General features: G+C 33.8%; 2 protein-coding genes across 7 annotated transcripts; both read right to left on the bottom strand.

Annotated features, from left to right (window-relative positions):
• Positions 1-253: 253 nt before the first annotated feature.
• Positions 254-15,893, bottom strand: LOC119645363 (interaptin). Of its 4 annotated transcripts, none has more exons than XM_038045557.1 (13): positions 15,177-15,893; positions 14,964-15,102; positions 14,453-14,889; positions 14,309-14,390; positions 14,129-14,241; positions 13,948-14,055; positions 13,798-13,887; positions 8,516-13,738; positions 6,259-6,354; positions 5,820-6,160; positions 5,656-5,755; positions 4,810-5,109; positions 254-406 (listed from the first exon to the last, which is right to left on the bottom strand). In XM_038045557.1, the coding sequence occupies exons 1-13, from the start codon at positions 15,213-15,215 to the stop codon at positions 359-361; spliced, it is 7,116 nt and encodes a 2,371-aa protein (XP_037901485.1). In that variant the 5' UTR covers positions 15,216-15,893; the 3' UTR covers positions 254-358. The 4 variants fall into 4 exon arrangements, 3 of the variants coding, with proteins under 3 accessions (XP_037901485.1, XP_037901467.1, XP_037901475.1); XM_038045539.1 differs by lacking the exon at positions 254-406 and adding an exon at positions 1,984-3,577; XR_005248654.1 differs by lacking the exon at positions 254-406 and having other exon boundaries at positions 5,029-5,109; positions 5,329-5,755.
• Positions 15,894-18,321: 2,428 nt separating this feature from the next.
• On the bottom strand, positions 18,322-20,481 carry LOC119645381 (transcription factor MafK). 3 transcript variants are annotated; one of them, XM_038023277.1, is made up of 3 exons: positions 20,380-20,481; positions 20,120-20,254; positions 18,327-20,024 (listed from the first exon to the last, which is right to left on the bottom strand). In XM_038023277.1, exons 2-3 carry the CDS (start codon positions 20,201-20,203, stop codon positions 19,659-19,661), a joined length of 450 nt encoding a protein of 149 aa, XP_037879205.1. In that variant the 5' UTR covers positions 20,204-20,254; positions 20,380-20,481; the 3' UTR covers positions 18,327-19,658. The 3 variants fall into 3 exon arrangements, with proteins under 3 accessions (XP_037879215.1, XP_037879205.1, XP_037901517.1); XM_038023287.1 differs by lacking the exon at positions 20,380-20,481 and having other exon boundaries at positions 18,322-20,024; positions 20,138-20,283; XM_038045589.1 differs by lacking the exon at positions 20,380-20,481 and having other exon boundaries at positions 20,120-20,283.
• Positions 20,482-21,540: the final 1,059 nt, after the last annotated feature.

Below are 21,540 nucleotides of genomic sequence, written 5' to 3'. Positions count from 1 at the left end.
GTATAAAACGTAGTTTAATATATTAAAGAATAATATGTATATATATATATATATAAAAATATTTCATATCCATATACGTATTTGCATATACATATATATGTATATATATATATATATTTTTTTTTTTTTTTTGCTTAACTTAAACAACATTTAAATTTAAAAAATCAAAACAACCCAAGAAAACAAGATACGCAAAAATATGGTAAACAGCGTAGAACGTAAGACATATTGAAAAGGAAAAAGAAATCATTCTTTCTCTAAATTGTATAAAGAGCATAAATAATATTAAATAAACAAATTCGCATAAATAGTGTTTGGCTACATTGAGAACACGAAGAAAGAAATAGCTCGTGTTAATTTATTTTCTTTTGAACAGACTGCTGAGGCGTCTTCTAGGTGGTGTATTCTGTAAAGACAGAAGATAAAACAGAAAGAGAGAGAGAGAGAGAGAAAAAGAAAACGTAAATTATAAACATTACACAAAAATATACCTTATTATCTCTAATTACCCTTAATAGAATTTGAACAAATTTTAATCTATTTTTTTATTTTTTTTAAACTCTTTCCTAAGCTATATAGGCCATCGAACCGTAATCTGCTCTAATTTCCCAGATAATGATATCGTAACACCTCTCCTTCTTCAAAATAATAGATTAATTTTCCAGATACAGCCCGCAAGTTGGCACACTAGCACGTTTTAGGACCAACGACAAACACTATTGAAAATGGTTTGAACCGGATCGCTCTCTAGATCACTTCCCATACAACATAAACGTATTTTGAACAGTTGTTATATGAATTAAATGAAGGGAATATGGGCTGGCTATGACCCACTATAATGTTCTTACTTAATTTTGAATCAATATTTCCGAAAAAGATCCTCTATGTTCCGCTAAAGGATCAAAGTCAAGTACTCCTCTTCAAAAAAAAAAAGAAAATGGTTGCCTGCTGCGCCGGTATTTTTTTAAATAATTGTTGAATACATCCCAACAACAAATGTACAAATATTTTTTTCATAAATAAATTTGTGTCCATAAGACACATGCACATTATCCCTGAATGTTATGTATGTAAAAGTTGATATCTATTTCTGAAGTACTACTGCTGCTACTACTTACCTGATCGGGACCACTCTTATAACGATTTATAGGTGATTTCAGAAAATATTTATATAAATTTTTATTAATTATAAATAAGAGACTTTCACAAACAAATATAACTACAAAAGTCTCGACGGGTTCATAATACCCATTCATATACTAAACATTTAGATGACCTCAGTAAACATTTCTATAAATATTCGTTTACAGTTACAGTTTTAGGAATGTAGTTCTTCGTTGACAGCTAAGCCCTCTTCTTTTAAACTGATCTTTCACTTGCGATCAAATATATATTAGAGGGGATCTCTATCTCAATTTCAATTTTAATAAACTGCCTGGATATATTATAAAGTATATGGTATATTAATTGGCGTATTAGAGCATATGATGCAACAAAACCGAGGAATATTCAAATATTACGCGACATTGTAGAGACTCGAGCTATTAATACCGCATAACAAGAATAATTGCTCGATACTATATTCTTACGAGAATAAGCGCAAAGACTTACGTATAATGCATTGAAACCAGGTGCAAGCAGGTCCAATATCAATAGGAGTAGAAGCAATGAAGTAACATATGTTCAAGCTTTCGGTGTTATCTCTGCGAGCATTACTCTTATTATTGCATTCAATGCATTAGTTCGTATATAAAAGCGCGTATATAAAGTTTTAAAAGGCGAAAACAATCTATACGGTATACAGATATACAGATCACTTTTAATTTGCAAAATTTAACTACTAACCTATTTCACGCCAATTATTTTTGCACTGCACATCTAAAATCTAAAGAAGTTTTCCTTTTCCAGAAGAAATTTCTAAAGAAATTTCCGCCTTCGAAGTATTGTTTGCAAGTGTATTTTTTGGAAGAGTTAAGAAATTTCAAATAAAGAAAAAAAAAAAAAAAAATAGAGGCAAAAAAGTTTTCATTCATGTACAAACTTAGCAATGCTTAAATTAACGCTTGTTAAGAAACGGCGAGGCAACAATGGCCAGGGCAAATAACGAGGCTAATGCAGCAAAACATAATATAAACTTTGTTAGATTATCCATCTGATTCCACATTTGCAATAAATCGGCAAGCGTTATAGTTTGATCGGTTATTAATATGATATCATTGCTTTTGGACGAATTCATTTTATTCTTCACATAAATCGACGATTTCCGTGCAAATGTTGTATTAATCCGTGGTAAACGGTGATTATATATTATATGGCTGCCATAAATGGTGCGTGTAAATGTTTCGGGCAATGTCGATACTAAATGAGGCGTAGTCGTCGATATGCTGGCTCCGCTAGTTTCGTGCTCAAAAATTGAAGGGTTTGCGTCCGAACTGGAAGCGTAATCTACGGCCGTAAAAGTGTCATGGTTCTTAAATTGTAAATTATCGACCTGAAAGGGAGCTGTAGAAACGGTTTGTGTTAACAATTCTTCGAACTGCCGGCTACCACTATTGTCTGATTTCTCTTGTAGAAGAAGGTGCCTACATTGTTGACGGTTTTGAATTGCAACAAACTGATCGAAATTTTCAAGATCTTGACTAGTTATCAATTCGTTGTGGCAAAGAACTCCACCAATTTTATTATCTTCTTTTTCTTCATCTTTTGTAGCGCATAAACATTCGCCGTCATAATGTGCATATGTCTGCTGGAGTAGCGACTTTTTTGTTACATCTTTCTTAAACTCTTTCTTATTGCGTTGCTTGTTATTGTTATTGCTTTCCTTCAAATTATAGGCCGCATGATGCTCCTCGGTTTGATTGATGGATGTTGAATTTAATCTACGAAAACGATTAAAGTCATCAAACCTTTGATTGCGTGACTTATGTCGTTGCAAATCTTGCTGTTTTTCGCCTCGACGCTTTGGACGATATTTGGCGAATATATTACCGGTCAGATAAATCGAGGGTCGAATCCCTTTTTCACGTTTAGAACATTGTTTTAAGCGATTTTCAAAACGTACTTTTTCATCCATTTCTGCATTCAATAATTTTAAATAATTCGTCGGCTTCGCTTGTTCATATGGAGTAGCGCTTGAAGGAGCCGATGATGTACTTTCACTGCTGGTGGGCGTACACAACTTTTGCAAATGCTTCGAAAGCCGCGATTTGAATGCCGAAGAATTGCGATATTTTGAATAATTGAGTTTTGCTCTAATATATTTAGAATTTTGCCTAAGCCTTAAATCCCGCGCATTGCTTGTTATTTTCCCAAACGTTTTTAGCGGTGTTGCGCTAGAAATCAAATTAGATGACTTTTTCTTCGGCTCTTTCAGTGTATTTTTTGGTGGGTCTATAGCCAATGGCGAGGGGGATGGGGAAGAACTTATCAATTGATCCAACAAGCGTCGTTGATCAAAGTGTATTTTACTTTTACGCGGCGTTGAAGTCCACACACGACCATCGACTTTATCGCTGCTTTGATAATCGCCTCTGGCGTTTTTCTTTTGCAAGGCCTTCCTCAAATCTCGAGTATTATTCTTAAAATCACAATTTTTTTTAAATTCCATGAAGAAAAATCAGTTTGAGAGAAACGTTAGAATAATTTTTTTTTAATTGTCAGATAGCTATAAAAGGACTTATATAAAAACACTGAAAACAACACCTCTACAGAACTTCACACGTCAAGTACAAAAAAATTTTGAAGTGAAATTAATATTTGACTTATTATACAGATATCACGCACATAGGTAATGAAAATTATTTCATAAACAATGACAGGCGAGATTACAGAAATTAGTGATAAATTCAATCAATCGCTGAATGGCTAACAAATAAATTATATAAATAAAAGGAATCGTTTTAATTCGAAAGATTATTAGGTTTCAACCAGTTTCCAAATCGATCAATTTCCTTAACTCGTACCGATTCGGAGATCAACCAGCCGGACAACAACTTGAAAGCCTTTCCAAGCAAAATGTTGGGTGATTTTCAGTAACAATCTATTTTTCCAAAAGCGCTTTCGCCAATAAAGGCACGCGACAGTCACACCAGATCGTCATTAGAGCCTATCCTGCCGTTTAGGTAAAGAAAATTTGCCAAATGTTTGGGGAAAGTATCGTTTTGTTAACGCTTTCATATAATCTCGAATGATTCAGTTGACTTTGAGTATTCAAATCGCAAAAAATCGATTGTCCGTCCTTCTATCAATATACTCAAGTTATGACGTAATAACTTTGAGTTAGACAAGAGCTACAGGGTGTCAGGGCACTTTCCTAAAACCCGTTGTAAAAAGCAATGCAAGGAATCTGGCTAGCTCTGTGAAACCATATGCTTCAGATAAGTAACCTTATTCAACGTTCAGAATAAATACGGTGTCAGGGTCGAACCTCATTTTTAGATTTCGTTTTCCCTGGTCTACATATTATGATTTATATATATATATATATATATATATAGTTGTAATTACGAGAGTCATTGTTTATTTAAATGCTTTAAATGATTTAAAACACACATTACTTAGTTGAACAGGGGAGAGAAAGTAAACTAACGCTTATTGACGTTCAAATATATATTGACCATCGCACGCTAAGAGAATATGTAAACACAAAGAAATTCAACCGAATTTCGAAATACTTAACAAAAGGCCATATTCGCAGATCCGATGGCTTGTACATTTTAATTTAAGATTACAGTTTACTTTGACAATACCACAAAAATATATAGTTATTCTAATTAAAACAGTATAGAGTCGAATATCTTGAAGACTTACCTCATCGCGCACACTGTTACCCAAGCTAAAACGCGAGGAAAATATATTAAAACGTGCCGGCGTTTTAGTGGCAATGTTTGACCCAGCATTATTATCCCCATTCGACTCCTTTAAAATTTCTCGAGAAGGTTCCGCGTTGCTACCAATAGACGACCCTCCGAACGATAAACGTCCGCCATTCTTACTAGGGGTAGGTGGTCCTGGGCGTTTATAATGCGTAACGCCCGAACATTTTTTACGCGTACCAGCAGTGTTTAACAAAGCGCTCGTACTATCATCAAAACTATGAGAACCACAGTCCTAGAGGTAAATCGAAAAAAAAAAAATTTTTTTTTATTTTTTTTCTTTTTTTGATATAATAGCGATGAAAAAAAAAATTGAATAAAAATGAAAATTTGAATACTACACAATTAAACACTAATAAACAGACACAATTTTTTAATAGTGAACATCGCAACAAACAAATAAAACAAAATATAAAAGAACATAAAGGAAATAATGTCGTGTTTGAAAACTTACAAATTTGCTGAGCTATTTTGAAGTAAGTGTTCATTTCTTCTTATAATATTAAATGCCAAAGAAAAAAATTTTTTTTTTATTTTTTCAATATTATCGTAGTAAATTTATCAATTAAATGTTTTTGAAATAATAACGTTATTACGTTAAGTGGGGATTACGGTTTATTATTTTAATTATATTGGATGGAGATTCTTGCGTTGATATTGTTTTTGAAAAATTGTTATTAATAGTTTTAACATTAATGTTATTATCTTGTGGCAATTGTTTATTGCTTGTCATTTTGTTATTTAATTCGGGTTGTGTTCTATTTGTGGCACATTGTCTTACTTTGAAATCATCTTCGGTCAATTCGTGATCAAATCGTGCCGCATAAGTACTACGCAAATGCGGCGGCAGCATTGAATTGCGATGTTTCAATTCCTCGACACTGTCAATTAAATGAGAACAATAATCTCTTATAGAATATTAACATTTATAATTAATGCACTTACCATACGTCTCGGCTCATGTAATCGGACATGCGTCCCATTTTCAAATCGGTTAAATATGTATTATTAAATATTTCACCCTCTTCATCTTCCATAGCCAAATTACTACCCAAACTTGAAGCACACGCTCTCCCTGTCGTTGTATTAGATGATACCGTCGATACTTGAATAGTATTGGGGCGTTTCATTTTCTCAAAATCCTTTTCATCTGAAGGCTGTTGATCCCTAATATGTTTCAATTTTGTCGACAATATCGTGTTCTCCTTTTGACATTCTAAAATATTTTCATTTAAGCGAACAATTTGTGTGGAAAGCTTACGCGTGTGTTCCTCATATTTCGCATTCTAAATTTCAAATCAAAAAGTTCACCAATTAATAGACATGATATTACAATATATAGCATGTAAAGCGAAGAGGACAAAAAAAAAAAATATATATGTACCTGTGCCTTATATGTTTCGATGTCCGCCTTCAAGGTGGCCAATTCATTTTCGTGCCTCTTCTTGATTTTAGTAACATCTTCTATATAGAGCGTTTTCTATTGATAATGTTACAATTTTTTGTTTTGTTTTGATTTGATTTTTGTACATATATTTATTAATTATGCCGTATGTGTATTACGAGTGATTTCGTTAAGCAAATCGGATGATTTAATGAAAATATTTTCATATGATGGATTGTGCGCGAAAGCATTAAAATTGGAATTAAAATACAAGTTAAATACATTGCGACCCAATAAGTGTTTATTTTTAATTAGCTCGGGAAATGCACTTCTGAGCTTACACTGATTGATGATAAAATAAAGAAACGATTTCCATTTCAATTGAATTTCATTCATTATCAAGATCAAAAGTCGAGCTTTTGAAATCGAACCAATCAAGCCACTTAGCAGTACCGTCGCAGCAGTGGCGTTGAAAAGCGTTAGAAACCCGTTCAGAAGACAATTTATGTCACATAAGGTCAGAAGTTCAGTTATGCTAAACTTAACGTTTATTGCCATAACTACATGTGCCCTTCAATTTCTTTTTCTCTTATCATCTCAGTTTAAACTCAGATGTCCATTTTCTTTTGTACATATTTGTATATACTAGTGTTTACTTAGAGGATTATGGACACACACAACAACACTGAAGGCAAATTAAAGAAACGAAACGACAAATTTTCCTTTTTTTTTTTTTTTTCTTTTAATTTCTTTCCGGTTAAGCAAAATTATTATGTGTTTACGCTGATTGCTATGGTGTATGCGTGTGTATTTTAATACCACACATACGACAACAAATCCTTAACAAACATACAATACATACACAGATTCACATAATGCACACTTAACATGGTTGACATTAAATATCGAATTTAAATGATACAAAACAAAAAAAAAAAAAAAAATGCAAATTAAAATAAAGTTTCAAAAAGTACTTGCAAAACAATATCATAAATAAATATGCCGTAAGTTTTCTACAAAAAAATAAAAAAAAAAAAATAAAAAAATAAAAAAATTTTCTTTGTATGTATTGTATTTACATTAATATATTGGAGGTTTACTGCTTTGAAACAATATTTCTAAATCGTTTTTGTCAAGAAAATAATATAAGATAACAAAGAACATGATTTGTGTAAAAACAACAATAAAGAAATGTTTGAAACACGAATGCAAGCGATTGTTCCATTTCAGGCCGACCGTTGACGTATTAGCCTTTTGCAGATACTTTCGATGTAGAATTGCATTAAAAAAGAAATAAAGAGAGGAAGAGAGAGGGAGAGATAATAAAAATATGGCGTCTATCAGCAACCACTTCAGTTGATGAATTTATGATTAAAAAAAACGCAAATTTTTTGAAAGCAAATATGTAAGAAAGAAAAACGAGTGTGTTTTTAATAAATCGGCATTTGCCGAATCTCTTCGTGCCCATCGTCTGTTTCTATTTTCAATCCAACTGGAATGGATGCCTCTATCTAAACGCAACATCTTCTTTTCATCTACTCTGTACATACAGTTCTCTCTACGGGCACATATACATTCAGTGTGCATGTCATTTTTATATATATATAGATATGTATATATATATATATATAGTATGATTGATATAAAGGAAACATTGTACAAACTGCAAGTATAGGTGCGTGTTTTTAATGCTCCCGCCGTGTGGCAAAGTCGTATATTTCGTTCTTTCTGCTGTAATCTGCAATACTTCTTCAAAGTTCGGTTTCATATTAAGAATCAGTCCGATATCCTGTTTTGACTGTGCCTTATACTAGTATTACAAAATTTCAAATTTCTTGGAACGTTGGGAATTCTAAAGATCCGTTGATAGAATAAAAAAAAAAAGAAGCAATCGGACATATAGACGTACATTTCCATGCATTTTGAGCGGAACTGTGCTTTACATCTTAACACCCTACGTGTTGATATAGCGTATCCAAAAAAAAGTAAACTACACAACTACAATTACAACAACTACAGTAAGTACCGTAACAGCTACCGCTATCTACCGTACGTATGTGGAAAACAAAGCCAAAAGCATGCCAATATAAATAAAAAATGCAAAAAAAATATTGAAACAGAAAATAATAATTCCCAAAGACAAAACCAGTGCAGTGTGTGATGCCCCCAGAAGTGTAACAAACAACGACAATTCTCGACTATAGACATTGTAATTGAAATAGAGGGGGGGGGGGGGGGGGAAGGAATATTTACTAACCATTTTGGCTTTCATCTTTTCCAGTATCTTCTCCAATTCCAAACGATTTCCTTTAATGCGTTCTTCACTGTGGGCTGTCGCTTCAGCAACATGCTTTTTTGCTTCCTGATATTTACCATGCAGCAATTGGTTATCGGAACGCAATTGTTCATTTAATTGTTGCTCCTTTTCAAGAGCCTCATTCACGTTAGAGAGGCGTGCACGCAATTCTGCCAATTCGAGTGCACTGGTCGCTGTAACGTTGTTGCCTTCTATTAATTCTGAACTTTGCGTTACCGCCTTTTCTCTCAGTTGCTTTAGTTCATTCTGCAGATTTTCTACTTCTTTGGTCTTTTGTTTGATTTGGTCCTCCAATAAATCGATACGTGATTCCAAACTTTCGGCCAAACTGTTACGTTCACGCATTAACTGTTCGTTTCGGGCGTGCATCTCTTTTAGACTTTGCTTTATAATTTCCTGTTCCCGTTCTACTTTAGCCTTAGCCTCCCGCAATACCAGTAAATCAGCTCGCAATTGTTCCATTTCGGTGCACAATTTATCACAACGCTCCTTACTAATGCTCATTGACAACGAAACCTTTGACAATTGCTCGTTAATTTTCGCATTTTCATCTTGAAGTTCGTCAATTTGAATTGTCAAATTCTGATTGAGTTCCGCGTATTTCTGCGCCTGCTCTTGGGCCCCAGATAGATGCCGCTGAATTTGTTCAATTTGCGCGTTATATTCGGCGGAAAGCTCCGAATTAAGTTTTTGCAATTGCGAGTTCAGGCCACCGATTTCCAAATTAAGTTTGACATTGGAATGTTCGCTACTATTCAGCGACGCGGTAAGTTTTCGTACTTTCTCCTCATTCGATTCGCGCACTTTTTCAAGTTTGTTTATTTTTGATTTGTCATCTAATTCAGACGCGTCTAATTTTTGTTTGGCATCCTGTAATGTCCTATTTATATGCTCGAGATTTTGTACTTTAGTAAGCAGCTGCTCATGGCCCCTTTCGGCACGCGAAAGTCGCTCTTTTAGAGCTCTAGCCTCGCTTTGCAGCAAATCTTTCTCCTTTTGCAACGCCTCCACAGTTGCTGAATTCGCCTCCAATGTCTTGCACAATTTTTCATTGTCTCTTTCGAGTTTAATGCTGCGTGCCTGAGCGTCGCCCAATTTCAGAGCCATCTTTTCAACCCGCTTGGTGGTCGCCTGATGAGATTCACGGACCTTTTTATTTTCATTCGTTAATTTCTCGATATTCGTCTCGCTCTTTTCTAAACTTGTTTTGGAATTTTTTAATTCATTTTCACTGGCGAGAAGGTGACGTTCCAAGGACTGACAGCGCTCAATGAAAGACTTTAATCTCGCTTCGGAGGTAGTATGATGTTTGCCGACTTCTTCTAATTGCTTACGTAGCAATTGATTCTCCTCGCAAACACCTTCTTTTTCCATTCTTATCGATCCAATTTGTTGTATGAGCTGTGAAACATTTTCATTTGCGCGTAGTAAATCCGCTTTAAGGTCTTTAATCTCATCTCTCAATAAGACCTTGTCGGCCTTAATAGCCGCGAGATCACTGCACAAACGATTATTTTCATCTATGAAATTTTGTTGTTGCGACTTAAGGAATGCAATATCTCTTTCATATTGTTGGACCTCCGAACGCAGCTGTTCGCATTTCAATTCGGCATTTAATTTGTCGTTGACCGTTTCATCCAGTTTTTTAATCGTAAAAGCTATTTCTTTCTCTAACTCTTTATGTTGGTTCTCCATCCCAGTTATTTTGGTTTCCAGATTCAGTAATTCTTTGCTCTTATCAGCCAATTCAGCCTCTAATGTGTCCAAAACGGTTTGTTGTTGTTTAAATTTTTCGAGCAGTTTCTTATGTTCCATTTGCATATTATTGTGTTGCTGTTGAACCACATATAGCTTAGACTGAGTCCTCTGGGTTTTCTCTTTAAACTCGTCCAGCTCTTGTTCCAAATTTTTGATTTTACTTAACTTATCTTTATTTTGTTTGTCTAACATATCGCAGCTGATGGTTGCCTGTTCACTAACTATTTGGCATTCATGTAAATTTACTTGTAATTTTTCCATTTCTTCTTTTATTTGTCTTAACTGCTGCGTTAGCTGTTGCTTGTCTACTGTGGTTTCTTCAAGCTTCAATTTTACGCTTTGAAATTCTTGTTCCTGTTGATTAATATGGCTTTGCAGTGTTCCGTTCTCACTGGTTATACGCTCGTTGATTTTTCCTAGGCTTAGTATTTCCTCTTCCAAGCGGCCGACCTCGTTCGTAAAGCGCTTTTGCATAATTGAATCTTTATTCTCCATTTTTTTACGCATATCGTGTAATTCTTTTTGATTTCGCTCTAGTTGGGAATTCAGCTCTTGATTTTCTTTAATCAATTCTTCTTTTGAATTTAAATTTTGGTCTTCCTGCTGCAGCAGCTGCTCTATTTTGTTTTCTTGGAGACTTTGAACATGAAGTAAACGATTAAGCCAATGACGTAACTGATTAACACTGCATTCCGATGAGTCGTCACAAGCATTGAAAATATTCTTGATTTCGTCTTTTTGGGCGGTCAGGTTAACATTATTCCCTATCACTACCACCATATCCATAAGTGCGATATCGTAGTTTTCCAGTTCGTCACAGCTTTCAGCCAATTTTCGCATTAATGTAGAGAGTTTCTCTTGGAAATCTTCTCTAATTTGTTCTTGATCTTCAACCTGCGCTCTAAATTCGGCCTCACGTTCAGACAACTCATTACGAAGTTTCTCGTTTTGTTGGCGTAGAGATTCTAATTGCGAGTGGAGTTCATTGTTAAGTCTTTCCAAACTTTCGCAGCGGCTCTCTTCCTCTTGAATGTTGGCTCTCATTTGATCTGCAGAGTTCTCTAGAGATGATAGCAAAATGCTCTTTTCTTCTTGTTCACGCTGAATTTGTGATACAAACGCGGCTGATTCTCTTAATAATCGCTCTTTTTCTGTGGTCATTTTAGTTAACTTATCATTATATGCGTTAAGAACCTGGCTTTGCTCATTCAATCGTTCCTGCAGTTTGCCTATTTGTATTTCCTTTTCATCTAATAGATGCTTGTGTTCCATTAAGACTTTGTCGACCATTTCCTTCTTTTTAATTCCTTGGTTCAAACAGCCTTGCAAATCCTTAATTTGCTTTTTCAAGTAGTCGCAATTTTTAACTTCTTCCATTAGTTTGCATATAGCTTTGTCAGAATCAATTAAATATTGTGCGTTCTTAGAAACTTCATGTTTAAAAGCATGAATTTCCAATTTAAATCTTTCATTCTCCTCGCAACATTCCATGACCCGTTTTTCAAAATTAAGCAAGCGTTCATAGTTAATTCTAATTCTACCATTGAACTCCTGCAATGCGCACACTTCTTTTTCTGCGTTACTTAATCTACTCTTTACTTCATTGTGTTCGGCTATTACCAACAATAGCTCTCTTTCCTTATTATTTTTGTGTTCTTTTTCACATTTTAATTCCTTATTTAACTCCTTCAAACGTTGTTCATGTTCTAATTTTGCCTCCTTCATCTGCCGACGCAACTCATTTTCTTTTTTATTCAAATCACTCTTAATTTGCTCAATGAATTGACTCTGTTTGTCCTTTAGCTTTTCAATCTTATCTTCGTATTCAATATTTTGCGCCCTTAAAACGAGCAGTTCCTCGTAAGTACTACCGCGCTGATTAAGCATGCGTTCCTTTTCTTGCACTTGCTTCAACAAGTCATTCAAGCGCGTATTACTTTCCTGTTGCGTGACTTCTAGTGTTTCTAATCTGGCTGCCGCTATAGAATTCTGCTCTATAAGTGACTTGATGTGATATTCCAGTTCCTCAAAAGTATCGACTGAGCTATTAGGCATCGAATTGCCGGAGCATAATTTCAGTAATCCGATTACTTTTCTTTGTACTTGCTCCAACGTTTGTTTTAAATGGGTACCCTGAAATTCGCTGTTTTCGAGAATGATCCGCAAGCGTGCAAGTTCTTCGTTCAGTTTAAAAATTTCATTATCCAATTCCTTAATACGTTCCAGCCCTTGATCTTGATCCTTCTCCAATTGTTGCTTCTCTTGTTTATATTCTTGCATTAATATATCGATACGTTTCTCTAAATCGGCATTCTTCATAGTCAAGTTAGATATTTGCACACCCAAACTTGACATTTGCCTCTCTTTCGACGTAAGTTCATTACGCATGGTATTCAAATGTTCAGTTGCTTCTCGACAATTCTCTTTTAAACGCTCGTTACGTATTAATATCTGTTCATAGTTGCTTTTTAAAGCAAGCTCCGCGTCTTGAAATACTTTTAATTCCTTATATTGCTTTTGAAGTTGATCGTTGAGTACCTTTATTTGTTCCTCTAAGCATTTAGTCTGAGTCATCCACTTTTCTTGGAAATCTTGTAACTTATTTTGCAAACCCTCTGACTGCTCTTTTAACTGAGTGTTACTGCCCGTTAATTCAGCATTTATTTTTTCTATTTGATGTAATTTCGTTTTTAAAGCATTCATTTCTTCTGTCGAACTTTCCTTGATCTTTTCGCTATTCGCTAATTGCTCTTTTAAATGTTTCAGTTCCGCCTCACAATTACGTAAAGAATTTTGCAATCTTTCTTTTGTTTCCTCCAACTCTTTATTGTTTTGTTCAAAGGCGCTTAGATCATTTTTTAGCAAGGTCGTGTCATCGAGCACAGAATCTAATTTACGAGCCAATTCCAAATTCTCTTTTTGCGACACTATAATTTCATGTTCAAGGGATTTGATCTTATTCTTCTCAAGTTGGTGATGTATGTTGATTTTCTCCATGCAACTCGCGAACATATTAAATTGAGCGATGGGATCACAATTCGCCGGTATATCGGTTTCCGAATCAGATTCAGACAAATCATCCAAAGTGATTTTAAACTCATTCATTTCCAATTTGATGAGCTCTTGAATATGTTCAGCCAATAATTTATTATTACCATTCAGCATATGCAGATCCTCACGCAACTGAGCATTTTCGTGCTCCTTTTCACGCAACTGCTTGTCAATGACAGAGACGGCTAAATTTTCCGGCTCAATAGGCGTGGACTCACTAGAAACTTCAGAAGTGCGTGAAAATGATGAATCAACCTCAATCGAAGCGTTTGATGCCGCTGCACGCGTCTCAGCAATGAATTGTTCCAACTCAACTTTCGTATCGGTCAGATATTTAATCGTATTGTCTCTTTTCTAAAATCAATGAATTCATTTTAATTTAATACATTTTTATACGGCCAAAAAAAATGTACCTCGATCTCTTCAGTAAGATCATTGATTTTAAATTCCAAAAGTTCAATGCGTTTACCGCAAATTGCAATTTGCCTTTCATTATAGGTGAGCTGTAATGGAGGAAGAGGTAAATATAATTGATGCTGCTGCGTAAAATTTTGTTTTACTACCTTTTCTTCTGCAAGAATTTTATCTCCTTCTGTGGCTCTTAAGGTTTCACTCAATTTTATGATTTCATTATCTTTCTGCGATATTTCTTTAAGTAAGCGCTTTTGCGCCTAGAATAAAGAAAAAAATTGCATAGACATACATTTTCAAAATTTGACTGAAATTTTAGTTTACTTTAAGTACCTGATTATGTTCATCGCCTTCACGATCGACCGACGAATTATTTTCATTGGTTTTCATAAGGACATCAATTTTCAATTCTTGTATTTGTTGTATTAACCTTTTATGGTCTTGATCTGAAATGAGGAGAAAATACGAAAACTTTATTGCTAAAGTTTGCCAGTGCGGAAAGCTATTTCATACTCAGTTTGAGAATTTTGTCTTCGTTTTGTTTTATTTGTATTTCTAAAAGACCTTTTTCATAACGCTCAGTATCAAGTTGGGCCTAAAGTAATGAAAGCTCTTAGTGAAATGTTCGAGAAACTATTTAAGTTTTTCATAATTTACTCTTAAGGCAAACAATTCACGTGTTCGTTCTTCCAGTAGATGGGTTTTCGGAGTAAGCGGTGAATTGCGCTGTGTGCCAATGTTGCGTTTTGGTGTCCTCAACGGGGAATCGGCTTTAATACTAGCGCCTGGTGTGAGGCCACCATTACTTCTACTTATCGAATCACTAGATCGCGGTGATGTATGTGATGCGATCACTTCGGCCACAGCGTGGCGTAAATTCTCTTTATTCAATTTTTCCACTGGCAACAATTCACGAAAAAACAGAGCCATACTTTGCTGTGAACTGTTCGGCAATTTTTGGCAGATATCATGGAAAAATGTTTCCGGATTTTTAACACATGAAAAATGTAGCATCAAAGTATACACGTAAATGTAATCTGCCGAGCTTAAACCATTGTCATCATCACGATTCACTTCAAATTCAGGATAAAATTCTATAGAGAAGTTCAAACAAGAAAAATTTTACAAAAAAAGGAAATTTCGCATAAACCTCTCTTAAGTAACTTACGTTGCAAAAAGTCCCATAACTCGGGGTAATTGCCTGAAGCAATTTTGTGATGCTTCTTGCTAAAGTTCGTATAAAACTTTTCAATGTCGGAGTGTTCTAAATTGAAGTAGTTACGTTCGGCAAAGCCACATTCCGAAATCTAAACGACGAAAGAATAATAAAATATCTCATCCCCTTAAATATATACACATGCGCTTTGTATTGTTTTCTTACCCATTGCAATAGAATATTTTTCCAGCTGCGCATATCCATGCTTTCTGCCACTTTAATATGATATTAAACTAAAGTGTCTATCTTTAATTTAATTCCTTTTGGTATGTAATTGCTCGTTTTTTTAGGATATTTTTTTTCAGAAACCGTGTTACACGCGCACATAAATAAATGCAGAAGGCATATATTGTTAATTTCGCTCCAAAATTTATATTTTCACATTCATTTACTTTTTTTTTCAAAATTTTTTTTATAGCGTAGTAATCTGGATTATTGCTTCAAACGTGCTATTATATTAACTGTTCTTTTTTTAATTTTTTTTTCTATAATTTTTTATAATTGTCGACTTTTTTTGATGCAATTTTATTACCAACGGATAAAATAGCGCAAACTTGAGATGTTTGCTTTAAACCAATTTAAAATTATTAAATTTTTTTATCGAAATTGTTACGATTTTCCTCAATTATTTTTACAAGTTTTCATGTGGAGGCAAAATATCAACTGCCGTTAATAATTTTCATATTTTTTCATTTTAAATATTAATTTTTGACGCGCTTGGCTTTGATTACTGAGATCTACGCAAAAGAGTTGCCGTCACTTCGACATTTTCAATTTTTGAGGGTAAATAAAGCATTATGAGAAACTGAAATAAGGCAAGTTGTCGTACAACAGCAATTCGTTAGCCGCAACATGTGTGAAATGAAATCGACTGTTTTCTTTTTTTGGCCAAAATAGAAGAAAGGAGCGCTTCACATGAAGAATGGAGTAGACTTTGTGCATGCGTGAGAATAATTTCCTAAATGAAGTATGTCTATATTGAAATGGGACACTTAGCCTACGCTAAGCAGTGCCGTTAACGCTTGTGGCATGTAAACAGAACAATTTGGGGAATAATTACATTACTGACAGTCAGCTTTCGCGGACTTTCGTGAAGACAAGCTTTTCATATGTGATTGCATCCCCACCTCAATAACTAATAAGCAGAGAAGTTATCACGTATGTCATCTTTTTGCCATAAACAGCTTTTAACTAGCACAGTATTCAATTTCGTGAAGACAAAATGTAGGTTAACACTTAAGTCTTTGCAGTTCTTATTTGCATTTACTAGAAAAATTTCATTGTAACAACGAAGAACAAGGAGAAAAGAAAAATTAAATTAATTTGAGAAAACTAAATTAAATTATTTAAAATAAAATATTTAAATTTCACAATAATACCTTTTCCCTCTCTTTCATTCTTGAAGAAGTTTATTAATTATGCACTTCTTTATTAATGTTTATGTAAACAACAGCTAAGTGTTCAACTGCGCGGTAATCACGTATCTGAAAGTCAGCTAATATTTTCGTTTTTTAGCTGATTTGCATCTAATGGCATTCAGCATTGTTTAACTGTTTACATTTAATATGATTATGTCCAACTTTGGATTTTGCTTTACACTTTGACTTGTGTGGAGAGTCTTATTCCGCCATATCCATAAGTTCCATTTTGGTCCAGTAGAAAGAATTAAAAAACAAACAGCTATCCCGCGAAGGCTACTTAGATGACCTGATGTTTTGCCTATGTTTCCATATTCATCCATACTTCCCAATTTCTAATATGTATTTCTAAATATGAATGTAATTAATATCAATAGGAAAAAAAAGACGAAATAAATTCTGCTATTTTGTGAATATACAAAAAAAAAAAATTGTAGAATTTTTTTGGTGGACAGCCCTTCGCATTGTATATCGTTTGAATATATAAGCCTTGCTAAATTATTATCGAGTGCTTTACGACTGTGACAAACATATTCATTGGTTATCCAGGGCTAATAAATCCCAAGAATTAGGTTCAGTGAGAAACTGCGCTACCATACTATTTTTATAAGAAAATCGATGTTTTTCGGGCTAAAAGCTCCCACCAATGACAAAAGCAATATTTGGGGACTTTTGCCGTCGACTTTGCAATTAACATGTAGTATTACGTTCTTTCTGTAAATTAACAGCTAACAAGTTCTTGTAGATCTTAATAACTTAACATAGTTTTACGCGTTTTCAATTCACAGCGATTGTAAAATGAGAACAAAATACAATCCAAACAAAATTGCTTACTTGCGAACAGATGAGGCAAACAAAAAAATTAAAGCAGAATAAAACAAAAACTCAATCTTTTGGCAATAAAAGGACAATTTTTTGATCTCGAAATTTTGCAGTGTGCAAATAAACGAAATTGCTTATTGGCTTGGTTCATTTTATTTCAATAAAAAAAAACGAATTCCTAAAGAGTTTCAATGTTAATAATTAATCTTTTTGCGTTAATTAATTACACACCACATTATAATTAATATATAAATATTAGGTAGTACCCTTCGACACATCATTTTATACCATATGATGGTATAACTTCGCGACAGAAAATTATTCTTATATTATCGATTTGCTTTTGCGGCAAATCGCGTGTATCAAAATGGGGCCTTCCTTTTTTGGCCTTCATTTCACCAGCTGCACCTAACGAAAGGAAGACAAATGGTAAACTTTTTATATAATAAATACCGATCGTGTACTTAGTTGCGCTTTTTATCTGCAGTCGGCCTATCTTCCGGTATATATATTAAGTTGCGATTGCTAAACATACAAAAAGCAATTAAAAAAAAAATACAAAACCATACAAATAAATTGAACATTAAAACTTTATTGCCGATTTAACTATCTCCACTGCTGCCTCTAAATTTTCTAACTCTGCAATTTTTTCTCCCCGACAGTCCATGTTATTTCTTCGTTCATTTCTACTCCAGTGTGCTTCAAAGATCTTCTGTTATAGCTCATCTTTTTTTTTGTTCGATACTTATAGTCCGCCTAAATCTAAAACCAAATTTGTAACTAAAAAATTAAATAATTGAAAATGGAATATTGGAATAAAAGTTATAATTAATTTGCTTTCCACCAATTTGCCACTGTTTAGTGGTGAATTTAACCTATAGCTTCTATCACCGTTTGTTTAGCTTTCCACGTCGCTGGACACAGTTTCGACTGTAGTTTTTCACCGTGTCGACGAAATGCAACAGTCCGGTCAATCATTCTTCCAAAGCTGATCTTATATTAAAACCACTGAATATTAAAAAGAGCTAATAAAGTTTAATTAAGAAATACTTACATTTGTTGCTTTAGTTGGTAATAATATGCAATTTAAAATCTTGTACGCAAACAATTACTCAAGAAAATATGAAAGCAGACTAGAACGACTAATCACTTCGGTGGCAATAATTAAAGTCACGCGAATCGAGTTCTTTTTCTTTAAAATGTCTTCATACATATAATATTTTGTTTAGGATTTTTATAATTCCCTGGCACATAGTGCGTGTTGTAAGTGTAATGATTATATGTTTTTATTATATAATGTTTGCCTTTATTATATACATATGTAATGACAATAAAGCTGTTATGTTTTAATGCACATTTACTATGTACGTTCCTTGAATATCTCTCCCATAACAATCTAAAAACAATAGTAATAGTGTAGAACGTAAAACACTCTTAAATGAAAACAAGATGGCGCAAGAAGCTGTTGACAATCTTGCAATCTTAAAGCATTTTCTGTCCGCTAGATTAAATTGTCTTTTTTGTCGTAATCGCCATTCAATTTTGCAAATTTAAAAAAGCTATCGCTTATCAGTAAGAGTATTTGATTGTCGGTTTTTCGGTTATCGGAACTATTTTACAACCAAAGTTTCACTTATAAACATGTATTGAATCTATTGCTAGCAATAACGTGAATTATTTATAGAGAAACTTTGTTCAAACTAAACTTACTTCCTCCTTCGTGCTCGCTCGGCTAGCTCTCATGGCGATTATTGGCTTACTTGTGAACGGGTGAACTCTAGACCTGTGTATTTTCATCCTGATGGCTTTTTTGAAGCACAAGTTGTTCACGCGTAATCAAGGCTCTCGCTAGTAAGGCTTGTGGCGAATATTTACTAAAAATGCCTAAAACTGTATTGCGTTTCGTATTCATTTCGCTACCAAACTCAAAATTCGGTAAAATTTTGCGTAAGATGTTGAACTGATATCAACGAATAGTCCATATTGGATTTTTCATACCATTCAGAAGTTGCTCTTCAAGCTTGCTTGCCTAATAGATCTTGCGCTATACGTATTTTACGGATACAGTCATTTTCAAAATATTCGTTTATCTTAACATAAAATTTATTTTCGGCTGGTATTGCGGAACGTACATACAAGATTGCTCTTTCCAGTTATATTACTTGTAAAAGATATGTATATTTTCGGTCAGTGTAGGACTAATATACTATTTGCATGTTGTCACACAAATTGCAAATAACATTATCGCTTGTGACGAATTTATTTAATTGTTGAGAGTTTCCTCACCTCAGCTAGGCTAAATGTTTATTTTCGAATATGTTTATATCTAAATTACTTAGAGCTATAAAATAAACTTGTACTTCTTTTTAAAATACATATCGGTTCACGTAATGCAAAATGCACTCCTCTAACATAATTCTAATTCCGGTGGTATTGGAATATCGTTTTGCGCCGCAAACTCAAGAAGAGCCATGTATTTCTTTTTCCAATTCTCAATTTCTTTATTTATTTGTTCGTTTTCCTCGTGCATTTGTTCTAATTCCAGCCATTCATGCGACTTTTCAGATTCTAAAACATCTTTCTGTTCGATACGTTTGATACGGCAGCTGGCTGCATAGCCACGATTTTTTAAAGTACGTCGCCTTTGTTTCATGCGAACGATTTCCTCACGGTTTAAGCCACGCATTTTTAATGTGCGGTTTAAATCACGTACCGATATTGAAACCAAGTCATCATCATTTATATCTGGTATTGGACAAGGCGACAAGGGAGCCTAAGAATGAATTTTAGTATAATATAAATTACAGCTTAGAAAGTTATCTTTTAACATATAAGTTTCAGATAATTTATAAATTATTTTATATTTACATAGATTTGTTGCGTTACCATTGAATCTTTCTCAATTTTTGTATGTGGCTGCGACTGCTTCGGTTGTTGCGATTGAGTATACATTTCGAAGAAAACAAATTGACGTATGTACACAAATTATTAATTAATGTTTGTCTATATAATAAAATTTTAATATTAAATTAATAAAGTATTAGTTACAAATACCGCTTATTAGTAATTTTTTCAAGTTTTTTATTGCTTCTTATGGAAATTATAAGAATTCGTTTTCTTATTTTTACTTTTTTTGTCCTCTTTTTTCCCAAATTTTTTTATTCAAATTTAGAGATGAATCACTGTGACGTGTAGAAGAGGTTTTTTCGTTTTAGTAATTGAGTTGTTTTTTCTATCTTTACGATTTGACATTATTTTCTTTCATCAATTTCTTTATTAAAACTATTTCGTGAGTTCAGGTTGCCATCTACGATATTGTCATCAAAAATTGGGGAAGCGAGTTAAACATAAAATAAAATTTTATTGAAAATTCAATTTATGTATAATCGATTAATCTTTTTTTTAATGAATCAGGTGGGTAGCCACGTATCTGAAAGTCAGCTTTCGTTTTCGTTTTCGTTTTCGGTAGGTTCCGGATCGCGTATACAAGAGCATTTAACATTGTTTATCACCATCGGGATCATTTTTGGGATCATGTACGCACGACAGCCATAAATGTTGTGAAAGCAAAAGGTCTTACCTTTCATTTGGCGCTTCGAAAGACATAAAACGGGAACAATTAAAAACAAGATTATTATTATTATTATTATTAATTTCGCCGGAGAAATAAATTCCAAGACTAAGCTCTTAAAAGCACTAGTATCTAAGGCTATCGGCTTTTATAAAAAACTCTACCGCACTTGAGATTCGAACCCACGACTCTACCGCACTTGAAAAACAAAATTAAAAAAGTTGAACATTCAAAATTTGCGAGTCACGTTAGTTTGCTGGTGAAGGGAAATGCACCACTGCCCAAATATTTGGCCAAATTTTGGTGACCTTCTTCGGAATAGTCCGTAACCATTAAAAAAAAGAGTCAATTTTAAAAATTTGTTGATTTCTTTGTTCCTCTATTGTGTATCTATTATATAATATTATTTGCCTTTATTAAATAATTATAATGATATTAGTAAATTTTTTATTATTTATTATTTGTGTTTGCCCATTATTTCTGCCATAATTAGCTAAACTAAAGCCAATAGTGACTTGAGTAAAGCTTTATAATTCTTCTTATTGAATTGGAACAAACGAACTGGTTAAGGTAGGACAGCACAAAACATTGCCAGCAATCTTGCATTCCAATTTTTTCCTCTCCATTAGATTAAATCCTCATGACCATGAGAAATTAACGTATGTAATTTGTTAGGAGAGTGCTTATCATCTTTGCCGCGTCAAGTTAAAAGCACGCG

Source organism: Glossina fuscipes, unplaced genomic scaffold (assembly GCF_014805625.2).
Source record: "Glossina fuscipes isolate IAEA_lab_2018 unplaced genomic scaffold, Yale_Gfus_2 0, whole genome shotgun sequence".
In the NCBI taxonomy this organism is placed as follows: domain Eukaryota; kingdom Metazoa; phylum Arthropoda; class Insecta; order Diptera; family Glossinidae; genus Glossina; species Glossina fuscipes.
Note: the sequence above shows the minus strand (reverse complement) of the source record. Positions and strands in the feature narration are given on the sequence as shown.

What these genes read in the sequence shown, in the direction of transcription:
- LOC119645363 (XM_038045539.1), bottom strand. Translation starts at nt 15,215, where the DNA reads ATGGATATGCGCAGCTGGAAAAATATTCTATTGCAATGG. An exon ending in AAATTCTTGCAGAAGAAAAG is followed by an intron (nt 13,888 to 13,947) that starts GTAGTAAAACAA and finishes CCTCCATTACAG; the next exon opens with CTCACCTATAATGAAAGGCA. An exon ending in GTAACAGTGTGCGCGATGAG is followed by an intron (nt 3,578 to 4,809) that starts GTAAGTCTTCAA and finishes TGTGATTTTAAG; the next exon opens with AATAATACTCGAGATTTGAG.
- LOC119645381 (XM_038023277.1), bottom strand. Translation starts at nt 20,203, where the DNA reads ATGTATACTCAATCGCAACAACCGAAGCAGTCGCAGCCACATACAAAA. An exon ending in TGGTAACGCAACAAATCTAT is followed by an intron (nt 20,025 to 20,119) that starts GTAAATATAAAA and finishes ATTCATTCTTAG; the next exon opens with GCTCCCTTGTCGCCTTGTCC.